This window comes from Delphinapterus leucas, chromosome 8 (genome assembly GCF_059928025.1).
Source record: "Delphinapterus leucas isolate spDelLeu-1000000601 "Yukka" chromosome 8, BTC_Dleu_Yukka2, whole genome shotgun sequence".
Lineage (NCBI taxonomy): Eukaryota > Metazoa > Chordata > Mammalia > Artiodactyla > Monodontidae > Delphinapterus > Delphinapterus leucas.
Window position 1 is genome coordinate 11,465,335 of NC_143136.1, and position 25,146 is coordinate 11,490,480.

The following is a 25,146-nucleotide window of genomic DNA, read 5'->3' on the forward strand; positions in this document are numbered from 1 at the left end:
AAGAATAAGAAGGGCTTCCCTGGTGGCGCAGTGGTTGGGAGTCCGCCTGCTAATGCAGGGGACACGGGTTCGTGCCCCGGTCCGGGAGGATCCCACATGCCGCGGAGCTGCTGGGCCCATGAGCCATGGCCGCTGAGCCTGCACGTCCGGAGCCTGTGCTCCGCAACGGGAGAGGCCCGCGTACCGCAAAAAAAGAGAAAAAGAATAAGAGGGGGAAGGGGAGGGGAGAGGAAGAAGAGGAGGAGAAGCAGGAGAAGATTTGCCATCTCAGGACTGTGTCCATCCTCCAGTCTCTCTGGTGGACAATAGTTTAGAAGCCACAGCCCCAGGCAGCAAAGAGCAGTAGATATTTTTCAAGACCCAAGAGGACCCACCCTGGCACCTAACCTTGAAAGTGAGCGTGGCTCTGGTCTCCCATCTCAGGTGGGATATCTAGTCTCTGCTATCATATCCCCAGTCTCTTAATAGCCCATTTTCAGGCCCAGAACCCGACAAGGCCACGGCTACAGCCTTGCGTTCTGCATTCTCATTCTGTGTCTTCTCCATGGGGATATTTATCTTGATTTTGAGTCCAGCTATACTATTAACTTATTTGTTATCCACACTAGATCTTTTTTTGCTTTTTTGAACATAGAGGTTGCATCAATGTGAAAATACTGAACCACTGCTATCCAAAATCTCCTCAGCCTACGACCTCTACTCCTTATAAAACAGCAAAATCTCCACAATTGGAGAAAGTTGTAGAGAAGAACCAGAAAAAGAAAAAAGGAAAGGAAAAGGAGGGGAAAGAAGAGGAGAGGGAAAGAAGGGAATAGAAAGGTAAGGAAAAAGAAAAGAAGCGGTTACCCTGTTGCTTTTAATTAAATTGAAAGAGTGGGGGAAAAGTCTTCCTCCTGGAAAAAATGCATTGAAAACCCCCTTTCCCCTTGACTTCCTTTCATCAGGCCTTCATTTCACTTATTACTTTTGCTAAAGATAGCTGAGAAGACAGAGGCATTGGGAGAGTTTGTGGCAATCTAATGTGTCTTATTTTAAAATGTTTCAATATCTTTTATTGAATGTTGCAGTGTACTGAAAAAATTGAAAACTTCATACACAAAGAATAGGAAGAGGAGAAGAAACAGATTGAATATGTCGGTAAAAGAAACCCGTCAAAAGCCCAAGTGGTCTTAGTCCCACCACTGAATTCTGTATTTGGGTCCTGAAGGGAATGGCCTTGTTCGGCTTGCGGACCAGCTGCTGATGGGCCGTGTCATGTTGCATCAGTGAAACAGGGAAGAGGCTGCACGCGTGGGTATAAGGGAGGGAGGAGTCACTGAGGCAAAGTGCTGCTTCACTGGGAGGAGAGGTTAGTCCCCCCTGACCTGGCAGAGCTTCCTATCCGACCTTTGCTTGTGATGCTGCCGCTGTGAGGGTTTTAAAGGCTTTGTTCAAAGATAAATCCTCTCAAGTTTCAGAACAGACAAACCAGGATTCAGTGTGCTCAAATACAACGAAGACAAAAAGAATGTTTTCTTATGGGCATCTAGTTTTCATTTTATTAGGAAATTTGGACAATATTCTGTGATAACTAAGAACACAAAAGGAAAAAAAGAAAAGAAAACCATGCATGAGGACAGGCAAAAACGGAGCAAAGATGGAGCTGAATGGCAGTCAGTTGGATGTATTCATATCCATAAAACCAAACATTAGGAATCATGATTTTTGTTCAGCTGAGTTTACTGATTTGCACACTCAGATGCTGGGCTGCATACCTATATTTTCCATTAGATGTTTCCTATTAGTTTGGAAACTTTGCAGATGGGAAGACTTGAGGTACTAAAGAAAGCCAGGAAGAGAGTCCAGGACCATAGAATGGAGGAAAAACAAGCAGAATGGGAAGGAGGGAAGTCTTACCAACAGAATGGGTACCAGCAGCACCAGCCAATCTGGCAGGAGCATTGCTTCCGGCAGCAGCTCTTCTGCTGGCAGCAGCCCTTCCACCGCCACAGCTGCCCACGGTGTCGGGAGAGAGGACTCGGGAGAGGTGAGGAGGGAGACCCAGGAGGGGAGGGAGGTCTGATGCCGCCTTCTACGAAGCCCTTATGTACCATCTTGGGAGAAGGGGGAGGGAGCAACCCAGGACTCCTGACCAGTGGTCACTCCCTCGTTGTTGCCATTGCAGATTCCAAATGGGGTTGTCTGGGGTTATTCCTTGTTTACATTCTTATGGACTATATTTGACCCAATACATTTGCTAATTTTAGCTTTTCTCTTTAAAGTCATTTTAGAAACAAACCAAGAGATGCTAACATGTTGGAAGGGATCTTCATTTTCACAGAAACACAGCTGAATCTTTGAGATTTTGAATCAAGAAGGCACTTGATTACTACCAGCTCCTGTTCCGTTTCTCCTCAATGGTTTTCTCTCCAAATATTCAGTTGAAATCACCCTGCTTTAACAGAAACTTCGAGATGCAGATGAGTAAATATGAATATACAAATTGAAGAAGCTATTCTCTTTCAAAAGTTTCCCATTTGTTACTATTGTGTGCCTTCCACCTCATTAAATTGGCCATTTTCGTTCTTGTGAAGTTACATGTTCACGGCTATATTTCCAAAATTTTTGGAATGAAATGAAAATAAAATTTGTAAGTGAAATGACCCTCTTTTCTTTTTTAACCTCAGAAGTTGTCTATTAAAAGCCTGGATCCAAAGCTCTCCTCTCTCACTCTGCAATCTTTCCCTTGGTGCTCACATCCACACCCATGGTTTCCACCTCCACAGGTATATGCCTGGACTCGTTCCTTCAGTGTACACGTCCAGCTTGGAATCTTCTCCAGACTCCGAACTTAGGCAACTTGCAGTCTAGCTTCTCCCTGCGGGTATCTCAGAGGCACTTCCAGTGTCAATTGCCCCAGACTCAAGTCCTAATCTTCTCTGCCCACCCCACCCCCACAAAAAGTACATTTCTCCACTGTTCCTTACCCACCAAATTGGCAATCTATTAAAAAAGTCATTTTTGAATCCTTCCTTTCTCTCAACCCGTATCTAGTCTTTCACCAAATTCTGTTGATTCTGCCTCTTTAAAAGCTCTCACACCTATTCACATATCTCTGCTCCACTGTGCTGCTCTCCCCTGTACAAGCACCCCCTGAGCAGCTGAAATGCTCTTTGGTCCACATACCACAGAAATGGTTTGGGATCATTGACAACACCACAGTCAGCCCTGGGGACGACACAGCATTTCCTCTCACTCAAATTCCTGAAGAACAATCTTACCAGATTGGCAAAATGGGTTCTGAACAGCAAGCCTGTTGCAAATGAAGCTTGGGGGAAAGTCAGCCACCAAACATCCCCACCAAGGTCTCTGAAGTCTCAGTGATGGCTAGAGATGCTCCTACACCAGCTTGTGTGATGAATCGCCCACTTGCATTTCCATTTTTCCTACCTTATATTTTTACAGCTTCCATGTTGGTCACCAACCCTCAAATCTCACCAGGATCCACAACTACATGCTTTACCTCATAGCCACAGAGTCCTTTTTTTCCCAACTTCCCCTGCATCTCTGGCCTCTGCCCCTGCACTCCTCAGGGTACCTGCCCTGCTCTCAGAATCACCTAAGTCAGGCTACTTAGCATAGTGTTTCTCTCAGACATCAACTGATGTCGTATCATCAAAGACAAAATTAGTTCCTCATCCAAAGCTAAACATACCAAGAACGACATCATCAAAATTCAGACTCGCCAGAGGATGTATTTCGGTTTTTAAAATAATCATTACAGCCTGGGTGTGAGAAGACAAATCACAATGGTATGCTTCAGATGAAGAGGTAAAGAATAAAAGCTTCTAGCCTCAGCAGTTCCTACTGGTCACAAAGCATAATCATGGCCTCTGGCCTTGGCGGTGGACTTTGACTCTGTTGCCATTTTCACACCCCCATCTCCCAACATCACTTTATTGCAAACTCTTTGAGGTCAAAGATTATACCTTAAACTTCACTGTACTGACCCCTTGGAAGGTCACAGACCACCTGGCCTAGGGGCTGTCCAATGATGGGTATGGTCTGCAGACCCCCTGACAACCCACACACACAGTAATGTTCCCTGGGCAGTGAGGGATGATAGAGAAGTCTGCCCATCCCTGTTGACAGCCCGGTTCCCAGCATGCTTCCCTAGAACTTTTAGGCCTTTTCAAATTGCATTGGAATATAGTTTTATGAAAAAATTATCAAAACTGAAAATGTGATGAAGACAAAGAGATCTAAAAGTAATAAGAGATGATATCTAAAAGGGAAGTAATAAGAGATGATGGATTCTTCCATGTAAATCAAGCCAAATAGCAACGGGGAAATGATCATGTGTCTTCCCTCTCCTGTCCCCAGAGTCGGTATATAAGGGCCTCCCCCAGCAGAAGGCGGCATCAGACCTCCCTCCCCTCCTGCATCTCCTTCCTCATCTCTCTCGCGTCCTCCCTACTTGACACCGTGGGCAGCTGTGGCTGTGGTGGCTGCCTCGGCTGGGGTGGCGGCAGCTGCGCCCCGTGCAGATGCTCCCAGGTCGGCTGCTGCCCCAGCTGCTGCCCCTGCTGCTACGGCGGCCCTGGGGGCTGCTGCAGCGTCCCCGCGGTCTGCCGCCATCGCAGCACCTGGAGCCGCAGCCCATGTGGCTGCGGCTGTGGAAGGGCTGCTGCCAGCACCAGAGCTGCTGCCAGAAGCAACGCTGTTGCCGGGTGGGCCAGCTCAGCTGCTGGCAGCGTTTGCAGGGATTGGGTTTGTCTGTTGGCAAGTCTTTCCTCCAGCCCTCCCCGTCTCTCCTTCCGTGACCTGGAAGTCACTCCTGTGCACTCAAGGGTTGTAATCTCTGCCACATCACAAATTGATAATTTCAAAAGACCCTGCTATTGAGGTGAACAATAAGAACTGTGCAAACAAGACAGCCCAGCCACTGTAGACAATTCACATATCGAACAAACTTGAAAATCGAATCATAGTTACTTTTTTGCTTTTCTGAAATTCTTTTACACAACTTCAATGCCCGCACTTGTTTTCACTGTGCCCATACATTACATGCCACTTCTTCTGTATTCTGTCCAGCAGTGCTGTACTGCTAAAAATGAAATCTTAAATAGAATAATGCACCATACATTGATGGCTAAAGACCTTTTTTTTTTTTTTTCTACTTTTATTAATTGTCTTGCCATGAAAAGACCTTCTGTGGTCTCTAAATTCAGGAAAGCTAAATAAAGAAACCCTTGCTGGGAAGGATTTCCCCAGTTGTAAGATTCTTTTCTTTTACGATCCTCAGTTGCACTGATGCGTTATGGAACAATCACAAGCAGGTCTCAGAGCTGCCTGATTTACCCACATTCTGTCTCCTTATCTCATTGTGACACTCATTTCTTTGAAGTCAATGGGAATGTTATTATTCTTTCCAAAAATTCCTACATCTCACCTTGGTTTGAAAGAACATGAACCCAGCTTGAGTTGTTGCCACTCCAGAATAACAGCTGGCGTTTCACCCCAAATCAGCCTACCCCATCCCTGAAAAGGATATTCTTAAGACAAATGTAATACATTTCCAAATCTGCCTTAAATCTTTTCTTTTCAAACCTCAGTTGGAAGTATATGGCCTCTGACACAAAACGCTTATCACAGAGAGTGATTTTTGTAAGAGGCCATGACCATGGATGGCCTCTGGCTCCTACATAGCAATGGCTCGGTGCCAGGATGTGTTGCAATGGATTGGGAACAGGTGTATGCAGGTGCTACCAAAGTTCACTGACCCAAGGTTAGGCCTGTACCTGAAGATTTAGGTCCTAATTTCTTTTTTACTCTGGTACTACTCTTAGAAATGGTGAAAATATTTTAATTCTGCATTTGCCAGTTTCTGGTAGTGATTCTCCGCCCCATTCTTATGAGAAGAACAAATAAATGAGCAAGACAGATCTAAGATGTTGATCAAGGCCCCCCCCACTCGTTTTATGCACATTAGTGTGCAAGAGGATGAAGACTTTTGAAATTTCTGTGTGATATGGGGATAAGGATTACAATGACTCTTAGCCAAGCAATGCCAGGAATATACCATGAGTACCTGACTGTCAGGACCCAGGAAAATTCTCCTTGTGTGTAACTAAGTGAATGCAAGTCTAACAGAGAGAGAAAACGTCTACAAAATTGAAGGATCCAATTACTATACTTAGTAGTTTTAGAAACTGGGAAGAATTCATCTACACTGACTTGTGCCATCTCCTACATTTTTAGAAACTTAATCATTTACCTTTAAACAAGAGACTTTCTCAACAATTCAGAGCAAAGGATGGCCTCTGGCCTATTTTCTTTAGAAAGACTCCAGGTATAAAAAATCCGTGTCCTCCACTGTTGGCCTATCCCAATGCACCCTCACCCCGGTACTTCATATCTTCCAGATGTACAACTGAAACCTTCCCTGCTTTCATGTTTCCCCTGGTCCACTGTAGACTTAGATGAGAGTCTGCTCATCAAAACTCTTTATAGACCTGAGGGCAGTCTTCAGTCTTTTTTTTTTCCCCCAGTAAGCAACAACCTCAAATTTTTAACCTTCAGTAGAGTTAGAATATATTAGACTATCTCAAAGTGTAGCCCCTGGAGCCAGCACCATTGGCATAACCTGGGAACTTGTTAGAAATGCAAATTCTCAGAGAGTCTGGAGGTGAAGCCAGTAATCTGTGTTCTAACAAGTCCTCCAGGTGTTTCTGATGCATGCTTGAATTTGAGACCTTTGGACTGTATCAGTATAGGAGAAGAAGCTTTTTTCCATTTAGATTTAGAGAACGATCTCATTATAATAGGCATCTAGTTAACTATTTCTATTTCATTTTTCCAGGGAAGTTTTTTTTTTTAATAGAGAAGATCATCTTTGGAAACTAAGGCTAGATGAAGAGTTCTTAGATTTGACACCAAAAATACGAACAGTAAAATAAAAAATTGACAAATTGGACTGCATCAAAATTAAAAATGTTTGCTCTGTTAAAGACCTTGTTGAGAGGATGAGAAGACAAGCTATAGACTTGGAGAAAATATTTATAAACCACATATCCCGCAAAGGACTTATATCTAGAATACATGAATAACTCTCAAAACTCCACAGTTAGAAAGCAAGCAACCAATTAGAAAATGGGCACAAGACATGAACAGACAATTCACTGAAGAGGATATACCGATGGCAAATGAGCACATGGAAAGGTGTTCTACATCATTAGCCATTAAAGAATGCAAATTAAAACCACAATGAGATATCACTATATACCTACCAGAATGACCAAAATAAAAAATAGTGACAACCCAAAAGCTAGCAAGGATGCAGAGAAACTGAGTCACTCATACACTGTTAGCGAGAATAAAATATGGTATAGGCATTCTGGAAAAGTATATGGCAATTTCTTACAAAACCAAATATGTGTTTACGATACAATTTAGCAATTGTACTCTCAGACATTTATCCCAGAGAAATGAAAACTTACTGTTCACAAAAAACCTATACATAAATGCTTATGGCAGCTTTATCCATAATAGCCCCAAACTGGAAACAGCTCAGAAGTCTTTCAATAGGTGAAGAGTTAAACAAGCTATGGTATATCCATCCCCGGAATACCGCTCAGTCATAAAAAAGGAACGAACTACTGCTCCATGCAAAACGTGGATGACCTCGATGGAATGATGCTGAGGGAAAAGCCCAGCTCAACAGGATACATACTGTATAATTCCATGTGTATAACATTCTTGCCATAACAAAAGTACTGAGATGGAGAACAGGTTAGTGGTTACTAGGGGTTAGAGAGGAAGAGAGGGAAGGGAGTGAATGTGACTGGAAAAGGGTAATGGGAGGGGTCCTGGTGACAGAACAGTTGTCTTCACTGCGGTGGTCACACACGTCTACACGTGCAATAAAATTGCATAGAGGTAAGTACATGCAAATGAGTGCCTGTAAAACTGGTGAAATCCGAACACAGTGTAATGTCAGTTTCTCAGCTGTGATTCTCTACTACAGTTATGCAGGATGTTACTATTGGGGGAAACTGAGTGAAGGGTGTGCAGGACCTCTCTGCATTCTTTCTTTCAAGTGCATGTGAATCTACAACTATCACCAAATAAAAAGCTTAAAAAAAATTAAGCTGCAAAGAACATGTCTAGATCAAGATGGCACCTAGGCTGACAGAGACCCCTAAAGCCCTCCTTTCCAGCTCTTCTCTGGCGACTCCGTTTGCTCATTCTCAGTCTAGACTGTGAAGACTATGCTCCTCCCCAACTTCCTCCTGTGTCTGGATTGTCCTACCTTCACCATGTACACTGGGTGAATTCCTCTTTCAACAACATCCAATTCTTTCTCCAGTACCATCAACCCCGCCACTAGCCACTGTCTCTTTTCTGAACTACAGGTGTAATCTCCAAATTACTCTCCACGCTTCACCCTTATCCCCGATAAATTCCCTTTTCCACACAGCAGCTAGAGTTTGGACCACATCATGCCCGAGCTGACAACCCACCAATGGCTTCCCTTCGTGCTCTGGGTTTGTCTTAATCCCTTACCCCAGCCTACAAGGCTCTACATGATTGACCCCTCCCCTTCCCTTCATCAGCCCCACCCACCAGCCACACTTGCCTTCTTTCCATTCTCAAATACATAAAGCATGTTCCAACTTGCACACTTTTGCCCTCGCTGCTTTCTATGCCTGGAATAAAGTTTTCAAAATCTTTGCACAATTGATTCCTGCTTAACTTTCAGGTAGAAAATTAAACCTCACCTCTGTAGAGTGATCTTTTCTGATCACTCACTCTGAAGTAGCCCTTAGGGTATGGTGTTTGTAAACACCAGAATTTTGCTTCTCCGTTGGCCCTTATTGTTTTTCTCTCTCCCCCTCCTTGGGAGTTGAGTCCTACCTGCCTATCAGTGCTGTGTGCCTGGTGCCCACCACAGTGCCAGGCACACCCTCAGTAAACACCCACTCAGAGAAAGAAAGGGAGCTCTGGAGGCTGACTCTGACCAGCTGGCTTCCTCCCCATCATTCAGAGTCAATTACTCCCTTACCTGTGCAAGCAGCTGCCTTTTACATGATCTCACTGGTACATCAACACAATCACGCACGTGCTTGTTTATAAGACCTTGCAGTTCTAGAGAGCAGGAGCCACATGTTTTGATTTTGAATTCCCAGGTCTTTTCACAGTATGAGGCATCAATTAATATTTGATGAATGAAGGACCATCCTCTTTCCAGGGGATGACACCAGGTGCTCACGTCCCCAGGAATCCATTTAAAGCCATTTACAAGGCCAGCGAGGATGGGTATTGAACAGTGTCTCACGTGAGGTATTAAGGGTCAGACACCGACGACCTGACACTTCCCTTCTCATTAAAGTACGCAATTCAGCCGTGTCCTTAAGCTTCTGGCCAAAGACATTCTTCACAGAAAACTCACAAAATAAAGGAGCAAAGCTGCAAACCAAAAGCACAATTGCATCTTCTAGAAAGATTTTAAACTGGAATGCTTTTTAAAAAGGTACCTCATCTAAAACAGTAGGGAAAGGAAAGCCCCATAATAGTCAAACAACAAATTTCATTCAAAATTAAATCAGTGATTTTCATAAGGGATGCCCAAGTGACCTTGCTTCTGGGAGGTCACCAGAGCGGATGATGGAAACTCAAGAGAATAAAGTCATCTTAAAAGCCAAGTGGGTTTCTTAAACCCACGCTAACATAAGATCACGCTAATGCCCTTTTAAAAAGACATTAAGATGATCTCCCAATTCATCTAGAGTTTTTTTTTATTGTGATTTTTGTGGCTTGTTACAAAAAAGTGCAGTAATTAGATACAAGCAAAACTGAGCTACCAAAAAATATATATATAGGCCCCATAGTTGGACAATAAAAAGAAAACCTTTGGAATGAGGTACCTAAAATGTCTAATCTATGTGGATACTTCTTAACACCCTCCATCTAAGTGTCTCAACAGGCCAGAAACTCGGCTTCCAAAGAGAAGACTTACCCCCGGTGCTTCCCACCAGCTCCACACTTGCAGACCGAGCTTCACCCAGCCCCACCTAGCCCCAGGGGCAGAGCCGCCGCTCAGTTCCATCACCAGCCTCTTCATCCTGGGGTAAAAAGACTTACCAGCAGAACCAAAGCAAGACCAAAGAGATATGCCTAATTCCCTGGGACCCAAGATCTTCAAAATGACTTTTGACTATTTTTCAAGGAGAGTATTCGTGGATATTCTTTTCCCTTTGAGCTATTCTGACACAGGACAGAATAAAGAAATTAGAAACTAAGAGCCACTGAAAGGAACAAAAAAGGGGTGCCTGGGACACATCACTAACCCACCAGGAGCCAGCAGGTAGGACCAAATCTTCATCAAACACTTCTCAACGAGACCATAGGATATGAGGCTGAGTATTTTTACCCAGAAATCACCAGCTCTGTAATTGTTCGTAAGACTCTGGGAATAGAGGGTGGGAGGCTATAATTACCACTGGTGGCTCTACGATGCCTTTTAAACTTGAGGTCAGAAAAGAACCTGAGTGTTGTAAGACTGATGGGCTAGGATGGGTCAGGAGGCTGTGATAGATGGAAGATGTACATTGATTGGGGAGTTCAAACAGGTAATTGAAGGGATAACATAAAGGCCTTAAGGACAAGTGACCAGTATCACTATTTGTCTTTTTCTTAATACAAGAATTGGTGCCTTGGAACAAGCGTTGAGTGGGCACGGCAGGCAGAGCCATCTGGTTTTGTCCATATCACAGTGCAGCTGTCTGCCTGTCAGTAAGTCACTAAACTTCTCTAAACAGCCATTTCTTCCCTTGTAAACATTGGGCTCAGGCTCTCCCAAGGATCCGTCCAGCTCTTAATTCTTCTGTGAGTTTAATGATAATACAGAATGATCCATTTTAACTAAAAATTATTCTCTACATATATGTTCATAAAGGGAATTACTGATTTATCTAAAGAGGGCAGAAGTTACTTTTATTTGATCTGGATTGATGGTTTCATTTTTTTTTAACTTAATGTATACAACTATGTAATTGTGAAATGATTTCAGTCAAATTTACTTATATGATGAGGTTAAGCAGACGATGCTAGAATTGTAATTTAATATATAAGCATATAGACCCAAATTTTACTCTTAAAAGTTAGACCAGACCTAAAAGAAATTTAGACTCTGAACAAGTAAAAACTTGAAAACAAAATCCACGATAATAATGAAGGTATAATAATAGTCACCACTTACAGAGGGCATACATACATCAATCTAACTTAATTCCGATGATAATCCTGACAGATCAATATCATGATCTACATTTTACAAAGGGAAAAACTAACGTTCAGGGAAATTAAATAAGCTGCTAAAGGTGCAAGGCTTTCTGAGGTGTGGAGCTGGAATTTCGATCCAGATTTGAGAGTTTTTATAGCCCATGTTCTCAGTTACTGCACTGCCAACACCAGCAGGGTCACAGAAACAGTGGGTTGCTGGATAAACTTGGGCAAATGGTGAGGTAGGGGTGACCAGACGCCTCCATATATTTTAGCAGTAACTACCAGCACTCTTCATTCTCTCTGGATAAGGACAATCAATTTATCAGGAAATATTTGAGGCCAGCTAAATTCTTTCTTGATTTGAGCTGTGTCAGTGCTCTATCACATTAAAAGCAGCAAAGAAACACAGATACCAGGTTCTTTCCAAGCCGAGGATAGGACGATTTTCCCTTTGTACCTTAGCTAGTCCATCCCTTGCTTTTCTCACTGCCGCTTGTAGCTTCTCTTTCGCGTCCCATGCCACCTCAACCCAAACGTGACCCGGTAAAAGTCGTGAGATTCTTTCATCACAGACACAACCTACCTGGTGTCTTCAACCATGTTATCAGAGCATCTTATATAAAGTCTGAGAATACTCGTCAATAAAGTGCTGAAACAATCAATTATGACCAGACTGCTCATAACATCACTTGAGCAAGTGGATAATATTTGCTAAGTGGCTGATGGCAAAAGCCATTCCAGGAAGGGAAGCAGTGGAACCCGCCAGCCACATCATCATTGGGAAATGAGTCACAGGGACCCATTTCATCACCCCTGGGAAATGAGTCAAAGGAATTCAATTTAGGATGACATATGTATTTAGTTCACTTGTTGAACTGCTCCAAAAAAAAAAAAAAAGAATGAGTGACTACTTGCTAGCACTGGTTTGGTGCTAGGGATACAGAGGAAGTCCCCATAGCCCAGTTAGGGGAGATTAAACATTTGAATGACTTACCCGGGCATAGTTATTTTATTTTTGAATTCTTAATTGTGATATCATTCACATACATTTTTCCTTTTTAAAGTGTACCATTCAGGACTTTCTTGGTGGCGCAGTGGTTAAGAATCCACCTGCCAATACAGTGGACACGGGTTCGAGCCCTGGTCTGCGAAGATCATGCCGCAGAGCAACCAAGTCCGTGCGCCACAACTACTGAGCCTGTGCTCTAGAGCCCACGAGCCACAACTATCCATTCTATACAGACTAGCTTGCATAAAATGCAGATTCTGATTACTATCCTGGGATGGGAATTTACATGGCTAACAAGCTCCCAGGCAACGTCCAGGCTGTAGGTCCTCAGATCACACATTGAGTACCAAGTGGCCATAATCATCTTTAATGCAATAGGTGCAATATATATGCTTTAGAGCAGCGGTCCCCAACCTTTTTGGCACCAGACACGGGTTTCGTGGAAGACAATTTTTCCACGGACGTGGCTGGGGATGGTTCAGGCGGTAACGTGCACGATGGGGAGCGGTGGGGAGCGGCAGGTGAAGCTTCGCTTGCTTAACTGCCACTCACCTCGTGCTGTGTGGCCCAGTTCTGGTCCACAGCCTGGGGGTTGGGGACGCCTGATTTAGAGAATTCCAAACTATTTTACACTAACTTTACAACAAGTACTCCTACACACACATACCCCATCCTTTATTCAAATGCTGGGAGGACAAAGCTGTCCAAAGTGCAGCAAATAGCAGCTTCTCCATCGATACCGAGTTCCCACAACATAAACGCCTCTCTTTCCTGCTTCCTTCAGCTTCTGCTCAGCCTTAGCCCTCAGTCTTACATTCTACTATCCTTTCAAGGTGGCTACTCCTTTATATGTCTGCCTTAGGCTGGACCGAGATCCCTCCTACTCTCCAGAGCCCTTTTCCCTGCCCTTGGCTTGCGTGTTTGCATACATCAGCCTTCCCCCATCTAGACGATCAGTTCTTCCAGGGCAGTGTGGTGGAGAGGTTCTGAACATCTGTTTGGAGAGTTCTGCCACTTACTTTCCTTGAGCAAGTAAACCGCCATATTAGCCTTAGTTTCGTCTGGTAAAACAGAAGTCACATAAAGTTGTGAATTATAGGAAATAATGTTTACAAAACATTTAGCAAAGTGGCACCAAATTAACACCGACTAAATGGAAGCTACTATGACAATGACGTACAGCATTCAGTATAATCTTTCACATGAGAAATTCTCAAACGTTACTTAAAAAGTCAAAATTGTTCTGCATTTTAAAAGGTATTATTTCTGAATAGGGGAAACTGAAAATATTGGAAGTCTCTGCATGGCGCACTAGGATTTGCAAGGTCCTCTAATCTAAAATTTCTAGTTTAGGGGCTTCCCTGGTGGCACAGTGGTTGAGAGTCCGCCTGCCGATGCAGGGGACATGGGTTCGTGCCCCGGTCCGGGAAGATCCCACATGCCGCGGAGCGGCTAGGCCCGTGAGCCATGGCCGCTGAGCCTGCGAGTACGGAGCCTGTGCTCCGCAACGGGAGAGGCCACAACAGTGAGAGGCCCGCATACCACAAAATAAATAAATAAATAAATAAAAATAAAATAAATAAAATAAAATTCCCAGTTTAGGATGCTGGACATCTTATCTGGAAAGCCTGGTAATTCCTCTCTTCTCTGAGGGAGCTACCCAAATATATTTAGTAAATGAAAAGAACAATAAGGCTTGAAAGGAACTGTATGGTTCTAAAATCGTTAACTACTGTATTCTATAAGTTTACAGTATTCTTCGGTGATAGCCTTATAGAAATTTAGTCTGAATTGTTATTTATAACCATAAGCATTAAAATGTTTGAAATTCTATGACTCCACAAAATTTTATTTAGTTCCCTCATCAAAAATTCTCTCTCTTAAAAACCTTAAAGGTTTTTAAGAAGAGCATACTGCAGAGATAACATTTGAAGATAGAACAGTCAAGAAACTTGCAGAACTGGTAAAAAGAGCGATCCAGACTCAAGAAGCACATCAAATTCCAAGCACAATAAAAATAAACACCCACATCCAGACACATCGTAGTGAAACTAATACCCTGCCCCCCCAGGCCCCCACCAATAGCCATTTCTAGGTTGCTATGTGTCGCAACTACAGGGTAGGGAGAAAAGATGAGCTTCTGAGCCTGAATAATGATCAGTTCAACTAGAGTATCTGAATACATTCATCCTTCTCTAACTAGTTTAAAGGGGAAAAAAATTATGGAACTAAGAGGAAATTTCTAGATTTGAAATTCCATTACAGATGACGTTATTCAGCCTGAAAGTTAAATGACATTAGTAACAATAGAAAAGTCCTTGATTGTGCCTCTGTAATTTCATAACAATATACAATGTAATAAATAAAAATACAGACTTAGGTGATCCAATTAATAGTTCCAAGTTAACTTTTAGAACAATTCATAAATGAGAAAATTCAACTAGTAAACTATGGTAAAATCAACCCCACCAATAAATAAAGATAAGGCATTATTTCATATGCCTTAAATTAGCAATCATTAAAAGGAATTCCCTCTGACAACTGGAGATTGAAGAAAGAATGGCCCACATGTATTTTTCGTATTTATAAATATTAAAATAATCCCTTTAAACAGTAATTTAGTTGAGAGGATAAAATGTTAATCCTTATAAGCCATCAGCGTGTTTTTTTTTCAGAATTTATTCCAAGAAATAACACAAATGAAAGGTTATATACAGCAAGGTACTCACTTAACATTAAACTATGAAAAATGCTAAATGACCATGAAGACTACATAGCAATACAGAAAATATCTGAGACGTACCCAAGTTCTTAAGATGTACACTCTTCACTCAGCAATTCCATTTCTAAGAAGCACGAGGCCAAACCCCAAGTGTGCAGAAGTATAGGTAAAATTTCTGATGTTGAAAAATTGGAAACAATCTAAATGTTTATCATAGGGATGAAACATCACTGTAAGAGAATACAGATCTACATTTGAAATTGAAAGAAACCCATGATATATTGAGGAAAATGTTACAAAGTAGTAAGCATAGCATGATTCCATTCTGGAAGAAGTCTTTATATTCTTATACATGCAACAAAATCCAGAAGTACTTACAATATACCTGCACAGGATTATAGTTTTTTAAAAAATAATTCTCTGTATTTTCAGATTCTTTACGGTGAACATGTATTATTTTTACAATCAGGAAAAATAATAAATGTATTTCCAATTTGGAAGAAAATTATCTGGGAAAAGTACAATATTAAAAATTAACCAGCTATGATCACAATGCAAAATTTCATATGGGCAAAAAGCAAATACGGAGAGAAAAAAAACAAAATTAGATTGTTGGGGATAAGAACGCTGAGTTTGAGTTCCATTAAATGTTTGTGAAAGTTTTTTTTTTTTTTTTAAACTCACACTCTTCTTATTAAAACTGCTGGAACTAAGAGCTTCAAGGGGGGAATACAATATGAGAGGATGAATCTTAAAGTCAGATAGACTTCTAGTCCTGCCACTTACTAAAACAGCTGTATAATCTCGGCAAAGTAGACACCTAAATGCCAATTTTGTGACAAATACTGCCTGGAAGTTGTTGTGGCCATTAAATGATATCAATTATATGAGGTGTACCTCACTAAGTTGGTAATTAACAAATAGTGGCCATAACACTAAACTATATGATGTTGTTGATACCTGGTACTTTCAACCTACAAAAACACAAGTTTCTTATGTTCAACCGAACAGCTGTTATTCTGAAATGTCTCATTCCAATTTCCAAAGCTTAACTGTTCTCTAAACATGTATACCAAACGACTGACGTTCTACCATGTTTCACCATTTGGAAGAGATCTCACTTTAAAGCTGGGGAACTGGCATCTAACTTACCTGCTTGAATGCCAGTTAACGGCAGAATTTAAGACTGAAACACAGGAAACTTGACTCTGGTTTAGTACTTTCCAGAGTCCCAATCCTAAAGTTCAGTTAAAAAAAAAACAAAAAAACAACCATTAGCATACTACTTAAGAAAAAAGAATTTGAATCTTTCCTCATTAAATAAGTGAGACTAAAATAAATATTAGTTTCCCCCTGGTGGGAGGGGAGGGAAGAGCGGTGGGAGTGGTGGTGGAATTACTGATTCTAAGGAAAGTAAATTTTCTTCTGGGTTCTGGTGATGATTAATGAAAATAATTTAAACAACAAAAATGACAGAATAACTGAGACGGATATACAAAAAATAATGGTGACTACTACCAGGAAATAAGATTAGGGGTGTGAAAATCTAAAACTAGTTCACTATTTGCCTTTTAAATTTCAATAGGTAGTAGAGTAACTAAAATCCAATTACAAAAAATACTGTCTTAAAACCAAGCTAGACCAACATGGATTTCGAGAACATCGAAATATATGGAAAAATAACCAAGTTAAACAAAGAGAACCAAGTTATAAAACCATACATTTAAAATAGGGAGGACAGTGAGAGGCATTTAGAGAAAGAGGTATATAAAATAAATGTTAACATTTCTGAAAGACTATAAAAACACAAGAAACTGTATTTCTCTGGGATGTGGGAATCAAGTCCCAGGAAGGAGGCATAGTTTTTCACTTTGTATACTGCATACTTTTTAAACATCATAAACATGTATTATTCTATGGTAACATATAAAAAAACCTTTAAAGTCTTTAAAAACCCTGACTGTACCCACAGCATTCTATGAAACACTGTATAGCATCAATTCGCAATCCTCTGCTGCCTTTTACTTAATGGTCATTTAGTCAAAATCAGAGGCTCCTTGGGGTGTTTGCTTTCTCTGTCCCTCAAGATTGAGGGAAATGTTGAGAATTTAGTTTAAGTTTTAACTCTCATTGCCTAAACTGTAATTAAAAAATTAATCAATGGACATCTGAATCACCAATTTTATCTAGGATCACTTTTCCTTGTTACAAAAGCCTGAATCACTGCACTGTTTTCATTAAACTCTACAGCCCTGTGAGTTGGACAAAAGCACAGATTTCAAAAATATAGGTAAATATATATTGAGTTTTTATCCACTGGCATAAAATAAGCAAAATACATAGAGGTTATCAAGTTTGAAACAAAAATACATTTTTGGCAAGAGTCTTCACCAGAAAATATCATCATAAATTCAAATCCTACAGGACTCCAAAATTAGAACAGCTAAGAGGTGGCATAAGAAGAGCCCTTTTATGTCTACTCAGGATTTGCCAATTCAAAGGCCTTAAAACACGTTTGAGGCTCAGAACACTGTGAGTGGTAGGCTAGTGGCCACCTTGAGAGTGTGAATACCCTTCAAACCATATAAAATCGGAATCTTTAAAACACTCTGATGGTCAAACAAAACACAACTGCATACAGAATTCAGAGTATATGCCATGAATGTGCAACCTCTACATTAGCACAATAACTGGACTTTTTAAAACCAGAATTCACAATACTTGGGTCTTTCCAGATTAAATACTTCAGTGCCCAGTACGCTTCTAGAAGTAAACTAGTGTTCAAATATTTTCTGGAGTAACAACATAAAACAAAAGGTTCTTCAAATATTGGATACAATCACCAAATAACCAGTTTATTTAATGAACTGGGTTGTGGGATTACACATCAGTGCTGTGTGCTGGAGCTGGCCTGCAAAGAAAGACTGGTGTGTGTGTCTTTCTAATGCCAAATTTAATGATATCAGATTGGAAGGTGAAATCAGCCATGGTGAGAGTATTTATAACCACAATGTCAGTAAACACTACAAAACAGGGCACTTTTTCATAAGAGAAAAGCATTCACCAGCACAATATATGACCAGTACATCTTGGTCATATTTTCATTTGTTCAAATATACTACATAAAAATTTTAATGAATGACGTTTTAAAATATACAAAGAAAAAATTTTAACTAATGAAGATAAATTCAATACAACAGGCTAATGTAACACAAATGTTAGTAACAGCATCCTTTCAAAAGTAAATTTTACTGTCTAGGGCACAGCACAAAATAGGAGTCCCTGTGATACTTCAGATGTCTCTTTAGTTTAAAACCTGATCCACTAATTATCCCATTAATTTACTTGTAAAGTTTAAGTAAAACCCTAGAGAATAAACCGTACTGATTTCAGCAAATTATGAAGAGAACCCAAATTAAAAATGATTAAGTTTAATTAGGTATATAGGATATAGAAAGTAATTCTCTCAGAATTTCCTAAGATTTTGTAAAAAATTGACTTACACATAAATGTAGACAGCATTTTAATCCAACAATATAATATTTGCTCCCCAGAGCAAAAGCTCTGTCATTAGCCTGTGCCTTGCTTCTTTCATCCTTAAAGTATGAGTCCACTTTAAGGACTGTATGAGATACTACACGAATGCATTTAGCAAGTTTCTGATACACTGAAAGAGCTTAATAAGCCACACTCTGTAATACCACCACCAGGTTCTTTTCAAGTCATTATTTTTGAAGAAATATATCTTTATAAACTCCCCTAGAGATTAATTTTCTGATGTAAGCCTGAGACTACAAGTGGAGGCCAAACATGAGGTGAGTCATTCTGAACATGAGTTCAGCAGAGGAGCACAAATGTATGGACAAGGAGGCCCCAGAGGGAAGGCACAGGCCGGCCTGAGGACGGCAGCGTGTTCTGCGGTGTGTGCCAGCAGCAGCAGCAACAGAGCCAGAGCTTTCTGTGGTGACTATGTACCGTAAGTTACCTTTTACAAAGTCACTCTGTCTTCAAAAGAATTTTAAAACATTCTGTTTCAATGAGAAGTAACAAGTGCTCTCTCTAAAAAAGGACAAGGTATAAAAAAAAACACTGGGGGATAAAACCATAGCAAACCTCCTTCTTAAGAAGTAAACACATTCCTTTAATTGTAGCCGACTTCCTGGAGGGTAGTGATTTCTGCTAGAGAAATCCAACTTTCATTTTATATTATATATATACATATATATATATATATACACACACAGACACAAACAAAGCTAAAATTCTTTGTTAACTATAAGCATAGGAGAGAGAAGAAATTATTCTTCGTTTTGAACTTTCTTTAGCAAGGTGTTTCAATTTTTAAATAGCTATTTGATACTCCCCCAAAACAATTAAACAATTTCAAAGTGGTCAGAATAGTAAATAATTCCTAAATAAACACTCACAACCAGGAGTCAGAACTTGTAATATCCCTTTTAAAAAGAAGCTATTCACTAATTTCATCATTATTGAAATACGGTCAAATAAAAAAGAAAACCCAGAAATCAGTGTTTAAAAAGTTTACAATTTCAAATGAAATTTCAATTCTCCCCACCAAGCCAACAAAAACACTTAGAAGTTCAGGGAGTAGTATATTTACCCTGAAACTAAACACTGTTGTTCCAGAAAATATAAACGTAAAGTGTAGTGTGGTCTCAGGACCCTTGAGGGTCCCCCCCAAAACGCAAGGTCAAAACTATTTTCATAATACGAAAATGTTATATGTCTGTTTCACTCATGGTTCCACAAGTGCACAGTAGAGTTTTCCAGTGCCCACATGCCATGTCACATAAAAAGAACTGTCATGCAGAAGTAGTATGAGAATCCCACTGCTTCTATTAGGCCAGATATTAAAGAGATGTGCAAAATGTAAAACAATGGTCTTCTAAATAACATTTGTGGAAAACAGTAATTTGTCATCAAAAAGGGTATTTATGTTAACATGTAATGGGTTTATTATCATTATATTTAAATGAATAAACATGTTTTTAAAAGATCTCAGTATTAATTTCTAATACAACAAATTCTGAGCGATGTAAGTTACATAAACAAAAGCTCTTTGGGGATCTTCAATAACTTAAGAGTTAATAATAGTCCTGAGACCAAACTGTTTCAGAAATCTTGGTACTGTGACAGGAAAGCAGCCAGTTAGTTACTGCTTCCATTTTACCAATTGACAGGAACTGTACCAACGAGGACGTGTACTGGGAGCAGGGCAAGTCACAAGTAAAGAAAGCACCGATGTGCTGCTTCACATTTACAGAAAGAATTATTCGACAGAAGAAAGTGATTACCTAATCTCTATTTTCACAAAAATGAGAGAAAAATATGCCTTTAAACTTATCAATGAAGTTTGTCACCCTAAAAGAAAAGAAAATTTTCTTTCCTCAGCAAACACAGGAGAGAAGACCTGATTCGACTAGTAAATCAGGAAACTCGAGTCTTCATCCTTACCACCTCTGAGTATTTTCTCCTCTTCAGTGCTCAACACAATTCTGATGGTCTGTGCAAAACCAGAAGCAAATCTGAATATGAAAGTCTAACTGAAGAGTTTAATCCACATCAAATCTGGATCACTTCTTACAATAAGCATTTCAATTTCACAAGTTTTCATTTAAAGTCAACAAGAGTTCCCACTTAATTACAAACCTCAAGATTTACCCAGAAAAAAATAGTCTTTAAAATTATTTTATTAACAACTGTTTAATTTACTTGTTTCTTAGACGGAAAGCCTGGTAGGTTAATTGAATAAGGGCCTACAATTTTATAGCATAACTTTGTACATGAGTTGATTGGGACCCAATACAATCTAAAACATAGGAATTCAAAGACATTTCTTAAGAATTCCCTCCATGAGAAGGGGTCTGGAAGGACACCCCAAAAATGCAAACATTTCAAGTATACACCAAGACACACCCAGACCTTTGCAGCATTCATTTAATTCTAAGAGGCATACTGCTCAGAAAAGGGGCAGAGATTTCCCAATTTTCTTGCTTATCAAAATAGTTCAGATAACCATACATTCAGCTAGATATGCACTGGACAGCAATGCTTCAAGAAGTCTGGAACTCTACACAGATTTTAATATAGTATGGAAACAACTCCTGTAGTCACCATTCGAAAAGGTATTCAACATGAATAAATAATGTTTGAGGAAACTGATGTTCACCTCTTTTAATACCAAGCTTTAGAAACAATTTAAATCATTATAAGAAAAATTTTCAAACATGTATCACATATTTATATACGTAACCTCACCTTTTCTTGATGACACAGAGTCACAGTAATAGACAATTATCAGAAGAAGATGTAATATACTGATGATGCCCTCTAAGCTGGGCTGGCTGTCCCTACACTAACTGGTCTTTGACAATATATGCTCTTTTGGTCTGGGAAATCTATTAATCAAAACTTCACATAAAGACAAATGCATAAGCTCTAACGTATAGACATTGTGACTTATATGGGCTGCTCAAAGGCATTTTTTTAAGAAAAATATTACAAGTTTCTCAGTTGTGTTCTGTTTTGATGAGATTGCCAGATTATCACTGGATGAATGAGGCATTATATATTTAAACAAGTTCATTTGAATATTAACATAAAGCTATAACTAAACATTAGTATTGTTGCCTTTTTAAACAAAGTATTCTATAACTTTAAGGTAACACTGGGTTCCAGTTTCTTTCCCTCTAGAAATGAACATAAACAAATGTCCTATTAATATCAGTTTGTCCAAACAAAGAAAACTGAGGTGCAATCATGTCACAGTTAATGCATGTCTGCTTCCAATACATTCAAAGACAGTATTTAAAAAAAAAAAAAAATCAATAGTTAAAATAAGCCTTTTGCAGTCTGAGAATTCAAGATACTTTAAAAAATTTGTAAATACACATACATGCAAATTCTTCATATATACAAATTTTCACAAAATTAAGAAGTTGCAAAGAAATCAGAAGGGTTACGGTGAATCTAACAAGCTACATTTAAATGCTTTACCACTGACATATTCCTGAACATAGCAGTTTTAATAAATTTTCTACATGGCCTTTTTATAAAATTTTCTCTTTTAGACATAAAAGTTAGTCACTAGAAGTCTTCTGAAATTCTAATTTAAGAATTCAAGATGTTCTCAATTCACTACTGATATTTAAGGCCACTTTGGTAAAGGCATTGCAGCAAGAACACAAAAACAATAGCATATTTTCTAGTATTTATTTTTTTCACCTGCAAACTGTAGCAAAACATGATCAGCTTTATTCTGCAGACAGGTATCCCTCTACATTTTTAAAGAATTTAGGCATGTATAAATAGAAGAGCTCTTTAGAAAGGAAAAATTCAAGAATGAATAAAACCTTCCAATTCTGACTCGGTAACTTTCCAGAAGCAATGGTTAAAGTGATTTTAGGTCATTCATTCCAAGATATATGACAGCACCTTAAAAGTGGCTGATCTATTTCCCCAGTAACATTTCTCACATAACAATGTGTTAAAGTTACAAATACTGATATGCACAAATAACTAATTTCTAAGAAAAATATGTACAGTACTGCAGCATAATGAATGTGGTATCTGCAATAACTTAATATTAGCCAATTTTTAATATACATGATACCGCTACTTTTTTTTGCCAATTCACAGGTTAAAAGTTGTTACTGGAGCCCTCTGTTTTGCACATATTTCCTGGTGTTTAATACACAATGCAGGCTTTTTAAAGACTTCTCTTGTGTTTAAAGCTAAAATCAGTGAAACAAGACAACAGTGCAAGAGGCGGAGAGATGTAATGTGACCATGTAAAAGTTCGTTCCAGTAAAGTGTCTATATAAGGCTATAAGAAAGGATTGGTTGATGAGCTTCCTGTTGGAAATTGTCCTGTCGGTGCACCAGTCTAAAGGAAAACATAAGACAAAATAAATAAATAAGAGTGTGTGGAGAAAATATGAAAATATTTAATGTTATTTAATTAAACTAGATTTAATTAAATAGTATTTAGATTAGGAATTATTTCATAATTATTGGCAATCATATTTATTCATTATTGTTATTAGCAATATACTGTAATAAAGCGATAGGTTTTCAGGCACTGTGTTGTGCCTATTTATATCCATTATTTCATATAATTCTCGTAATAGATTCTAAGAAGGGACCTGGCCCTAAAAAAATGCATTTATGATTCAAACCAAACCTGACTCCAGGATTCCTTTTTCACATTGTTCACTAAATCTACAGCCTCTCATAAAGCATCATTTTGACAAGAAAGCAGACAAGTTTCATGTCTAAAGTAGCTTATTAACTGTCAGTGCTTTGATTTGCAACTGATTAATGTGTTTTCTGGGGTATTTTTTTGAATTTTATTTTTTTATACAGCAGGTTCTTATTAGTTATCCATTTTATACATACTAGTGTGTACATGTCAATCCCAATCTCCCAACCAATTCATCACACCACACCCCCAGCCCACCACTTCCCCCCTTTAATGTGTTTTCTTAAAAAGGGATCGTGCACAATGGCTGCCTCAGATTTGTATAATCTTGCAGAATACCAAAGAGCATCTAGGAGGAATCACATCCTGCTTTTCCCAATTTGAAAACAATGCAACAACTTAGAAAGTGCTTAAAATTGCATCTCACTTACCATAAAAGGATTACTAGATACTCCAGCAGCTGCAACTTGACCAAAAGGGGTTACCACTGGCTTTGTTTGTCCAAATGCTGCAAAACCTGCACCTTGTTTAAAAAAACCCACCAATTATAACCATACCTTTGAGACAATCTGATGCTTATAAAGCTTCATGAGTTTCAGAAAAATTCCTACCAGAGCAACAATAATAAAAAAAATCAATGTTAAACTGTTGAGTCTCATGCTCTTTCAAATAGCAGTTAAACTTCCACTGGCATGTCTTAAAGAACTTACATTGACTCTCCAGAAATGGTTAATTCCAGTTTGTCTCAGCTACGTAAATTGCTGACAGAGGATTTAATGAAGAGATAAGCTTGTGACTATTTGAGAGGGGCTGTGATCCAGGTATTTCAAACTTTAGCAAATGAGTGAAATGGGCTCCCCCGCAACCAAAAAAAAAAAAAAAAAATCCAAAAAAACCCCCAAAACAAAAACTGGTCTCTAGTGAATTTTCCTGAAAACAAGTAACAAACTCCAACCACAACACAGTCACCTATTTAGAAAATGAGTTTATGTCACCAAAAAAACCCCAAAACAACAACAAAAAACGTACACAAAATGGAACAAAAACAGTTCTCCAATGCGAAATAAACAACAACACTCTAGGTCTATAAAGTTTCCTTTTAAAATCAAGAGGCATATTAATAACACAGAAGATATAAGAAAGACACTGGAGATTCTGAGAAAGAAGAGGTACTCTTTAGTCCCTGATTTCTCCTAAGCCTATAATCTGGTCACAAAAACTACAAAATCACTCAATTTTCTGTGGCCCAAATCACCAAAGGCTTTTCTATATTTGTGTAGTAAACATTCAGCAGATAATGCTACAGCATTCTCTAGATAAGTCTTTTTGTCCAAACATTCATATTATGATACATAAAGGATACCTGCAGTGGACCTACAGCTAGCCAAATGTTAGATCTTACCATTGGGCTGTTGAGAAAAGGCTGTCTGCTGAGGGAAAGCTGCTTGGGCTGGGAAGGCAGGCTGCTGGAAGCTGCCACTAAAGCTGGTGGGAAGACTGTAGGGCGTGGGAGTCCCAAACCCCGCAGGCATGCTCATGGATGCAGTGCCGAAGGTCGCCGCTGGCAGGAGAAAAGAAAGGCTGGTCACTTACGAAGGGTAGGTTTTCGTATATATACGCATTCTCAACGTATGAAACAGACATCATTTACCTTAAAAACAGTATGATGTATTTTAAACTCCAAAACTCCCAACAAACTTAATAGTAAGTTTTAGCTCCAGTTTAACATAATCTATATTTGTTCTCCTGAAACCAATGACCAGAATGAAACTAATAAAGCTATCATTTGAAATCACAAGAAAACTTCTCAGAATAATTATATACAGTTTGAGTCTAAACAGCAGTCTACTTTTTAAAGTCCATCATCATGCAATTCACATGTATACTTGTATATACATTTTTAAGTTTTGTTTTGCTATATGCAGTAAA

General features: G+C 39.3%; 1 protein-coding gene across 12 annotated transcripts in view; it reads right to left on the reverse strand.

The window, feature by feature from the left end:
* Window positions 1–21,555: 21,555 nt before the first annotated feature.
* The window catches only part of AGFG1 (ArfGAP with FG repeats 1), a 69,480-nt gene continuing 65,889 nt past the window's right edge, over window positions 21,556–25,146 (reverse strand). For 8 of the 12 annotated variants that reach the window (XM_022567877.3, XM_022567875.3, XM_089916274.1 and 5 more), the window contains 3 exons: window positions 24,620–24,778; window positions 23,649–23,740; window positions 21,556–22,902 (listed from right to left, as the gene is read on the reverse strand). In XM_022567877.3, the coding sequence (XP_022423585.1) occupies window positions 22,843–22,902; window positions 23,649–23,740; window positions 24,620–24,778 (311 nt within the window). In that variant the 3' untranslated portion in view covers window positions 21,556–22,842. The remainder of the gene's footprint in view (window positions 22,903–23,648; window positions 23,741–24,619; window positions 24,779–25,146) is intronic. The other 4 variants (XM_022567876.3, XM_089916275.1, XM_089916271.1 and 1 more) reach the window with 2 other exon arrangements.